At 41.9% G+C, this 2,995-nt stretch overlaps 1 protein-coding gene across 1 annotated transcript in view; it reads left to right on the plus strand.

The window, feature by feature from the left end:
• Positions 1-2,469, plus strand: part of LOC128640607 (chromodomain-helicase-DNA-binding protein 4) — a 108,344-nt gene extending 105,875 nt beyond the window's left edge. Inside the window, exons 17-19 of the mRNA XM_053693075.1 lie at positions 1,401-1,596; positions 1,706-1,869; positions 1,976-2,469. Of these exons, the coding sequence (XP_053549050.1) occupies positions 1,401-1,596; positions 1,706-1,869; positions 1,976-1,993 (378 nt within the window). The 3' untranslated portion in view covers positions 1,994-2,469. The remainder of the gene's footprint in view (positions 1-1,400; positions 1,597-1,705; positions 1,870-1,975) is intronic.
• Positions 2,470-2,995: the final 526 nt, after the last annotated feature.

A 2,995-nucleotide genomic window follows, 5' to 3' on the forward strand; every position in this document is an offset into this window, starting at 1 on the left:
TTGGGGTATGTGTGTGTGTGTGTGTGTGTGTGTGTGTGTGTGTATTCATGCTTCAGGCTGACCTTGCTGTATGAAGAATAATGAGCTAATAGAACCTTTTTGCTTCAGGCTGACCTTGCTGTATGAATAATGAGCTAATAGAACCTTTTTGCTTCAGGCTGACCTTGCTGTATGAATAATGAGCTAATAGAACCTTCTTGCTTCAGGCTGACCTTGCTGTATGAATAATGAGCTAATAGAACCTTGCTTCAGGCTGACGTTGCTGTATGAAGAATAATAATAATGAGCTAATAGAACCTTCTTGCTTCAGGCTGACCTTGCTGTATGAATAATAATGAGCTAATAGAACCTTGCTTCAGGCTGACCTTGCTGTATGAATAATAATGAGCTAATAGAACCTTCTTGCTTCAGGCTGACCTTGCTGTATGAATAATAATGAGCTAATAGAACCTTGCTTCAGGCTGACCTTGCTGTATGAATAATAATGAGCTAATAGAACCTTGCTTCAGGCTGACCTTGCTGTATGAATAATAATGAGCTAATAGAACCTTCTTGCTTCAGGCTGACCTTGCTGTATGAATAATAATGAGCTAATAGAACCTTGCTTCAGGCTGACCTTGCTGTATGAATAATAATGAGCTAATAGAACCTTGCTTCAGGCTGACCTTGCTGTATGAATAATAATGAGCTAATAGAACCTTGCTTCAGGCTGACCTTGCTGTATGAATAATAATGAGCTAATAGAACCTTGCTTCAGGCTGACCTCGCTGTATGAATAATAATGAGCTAATAGAACCTTCTTGCTTCAGGCTGACCTTGCTGTATGAAGAATAATAATAATGAGCTAATAGAACCTACTTGCTTCAGGTTGACTTTGCTGTATGAATAATAATAATGAGCTAATAGAACCTTTTTGCTTCAGGCTGACCTTGCTGTATGAAGAATAATAATAATGAGCTAATAGAACCTACTTGCTTCAGGTTGACTTTGCTGTATGAATAAAAATAATGAGCTAATAGAACCTTTTTGCTTCAGGCTGACCTTGCTGTATGAAGAATAATGAGCTAATAGAACCTTCTTGCTTCAGGCTTACCTTGCTGTAAGAATGAGCTAAAACAACCTAGATGGTAATGCCTGAAACGTTGAGTACATTACCCAATTACACCCCCACACTGGCTGCCTCAAATTCATAAAGTGTAGTACTTGTGCCCTTATTATGCTAGCTAGAACCCTCAGTGTGGCACCTTACAAGGCCTGTAGGAGTTTGATATTGCTGGCTTCACAGGTATTAGATGAATTGCGTTTATAATATTTTGTAAAACCTAGTCTGTCCAGTTGATTAGATGAACTTTCCTAGCCCTGCATAGCGTGTCTTAGGTTTTTTCACGTGTTTCTTGTAGCTTCTGGAACAGGCTCTTGTAATAGAGGAGCAGTTGAGGCGTGCTGCATACCTCAACATGTCAGAGGACCCCTCCCACCCCTCCATGGCTCTGAACACCAGATTTGCTGAAGTTGAATGCCTGGCGGAGAGTCACCAGCACCTCTCCAAGGAATCTATGGCAGGGAACAAGCCAGCAAATGCTGTGCTGCACAAAGGTGAGTAGATACCACAGGCAATGAGGCAGAAACAAGTGACAGTCAGTCTAGTCTCTGGATTCAGTTAAATGCTGCTGGTTTTTGTGACTTATTTTCTCATTCTTCCCAGTGTTGAAGCAGTTGGAAGAATTGCTGAGTGATATGAAAGCAGATGTTACCCGGCTCCCAGCCACCATCGCTCGCATCCCTCCCGTGGCTGTAAGATTACAAATGTCTGAGAGGAATATTCTAAGCCGGCTAGCAAGCAGGGGAGGAGAACCACAACCCCAGCCTGTAAATAACCATTTTGATATTGTTGGGCTTATCCCTTAGCTTCCTACTCCCAGACTGTTTAATTGCTCTTTCCTCTGCAAGTTACCTAATGACGTCTTCTCTCCAGCAGATTGCCCAGCAATAACAAATTCCTCCTCTGGTCAGGAGGTCGGAGCATCCACCCCACTCCAAACATTCCCAACTAGAAGCAAAGACCTAAGGAGGACACATGACCTGCAACAGTCTGCAGGCAGGAGAGCTGACCATCACCAGAACCATTAGCGTACCTCTGTCTCAAGGATTCCTGGCCTATGAGGTGTCACTGTGACTGCACAGCGCTGAGGACTGTTTAAGATGGTGCTGCTGCTGCTTCTTAATGGAGTTAACCCCCTTTGGGGTTCAGGATTACAACAAGGCCAGAAACTCACTCTGTACTTGGAAGCAAATTGCTTCCTGAATTCAGAAGGAAATATTTTGTTTTGTTTGTCTTTAATTTTATTTGCTCCAGTCCCCCACACTGCCCAAGGGGGTAAGGACAGGTGTCACCCAGGACAGACACCTACCTCCATCGTTTTTAATACAGAACGCGTTGTCGTATAATAAAACACAAAATACTTGATACTTTTGTGTGAAGAGTTTTAAAGAGTTTTGACTGTTCATTTGTGAAGGAGGTTTTTCCTGGCCTGGGAGCTCTGATCTTTGTATCTTTTTAATGCTTGTCCCTTAACATACCATGATGGGCCACACGTAATAACAAGTGTTTTGCTTCTAGTAGAATAATTTTAATTAGCGGATTACACTAGTACACTGCAGTAACCTGGGGCAACAAGCTAGTTATCTACACCAGGTAATAACCTTCAAAATAACCGTAAACTTCTGTTGTGCTAAAAAGCTCAACTTGAGGTCTAACTTGCACCACTTTACATATCACTAGTTAAGCCTCATCTTCACTTTTGTGTGTCGGTCTGGAGGCCATATCTCGAGGATAGTTACTGGAATTGGTACAAATGAGCTACTAAATGTTACATGGTCTAACAATTTAAGCTATACAGATTTAGGTCATTGATCCTTTCCTGGTAAGTTTTGAGTAGAGAAGGAAAAAAGTGTTTTCACAAAAACAACAATTCCAGAACAAGGGGTCATGCGC

Source organism: Bombina bombina, chromosome 9 (genome assembly GCF_027579735.1).
Source record: "Bombina bombina isolate aBomBom1 chromosome 9, aBomBom1.pri, whole genome shotgun sequence".
NCBI lineage: Eukaryota > Metazoa > Chordata > Amphibia > Anura > Bombinatoridae > Bombina > Bombina bombina.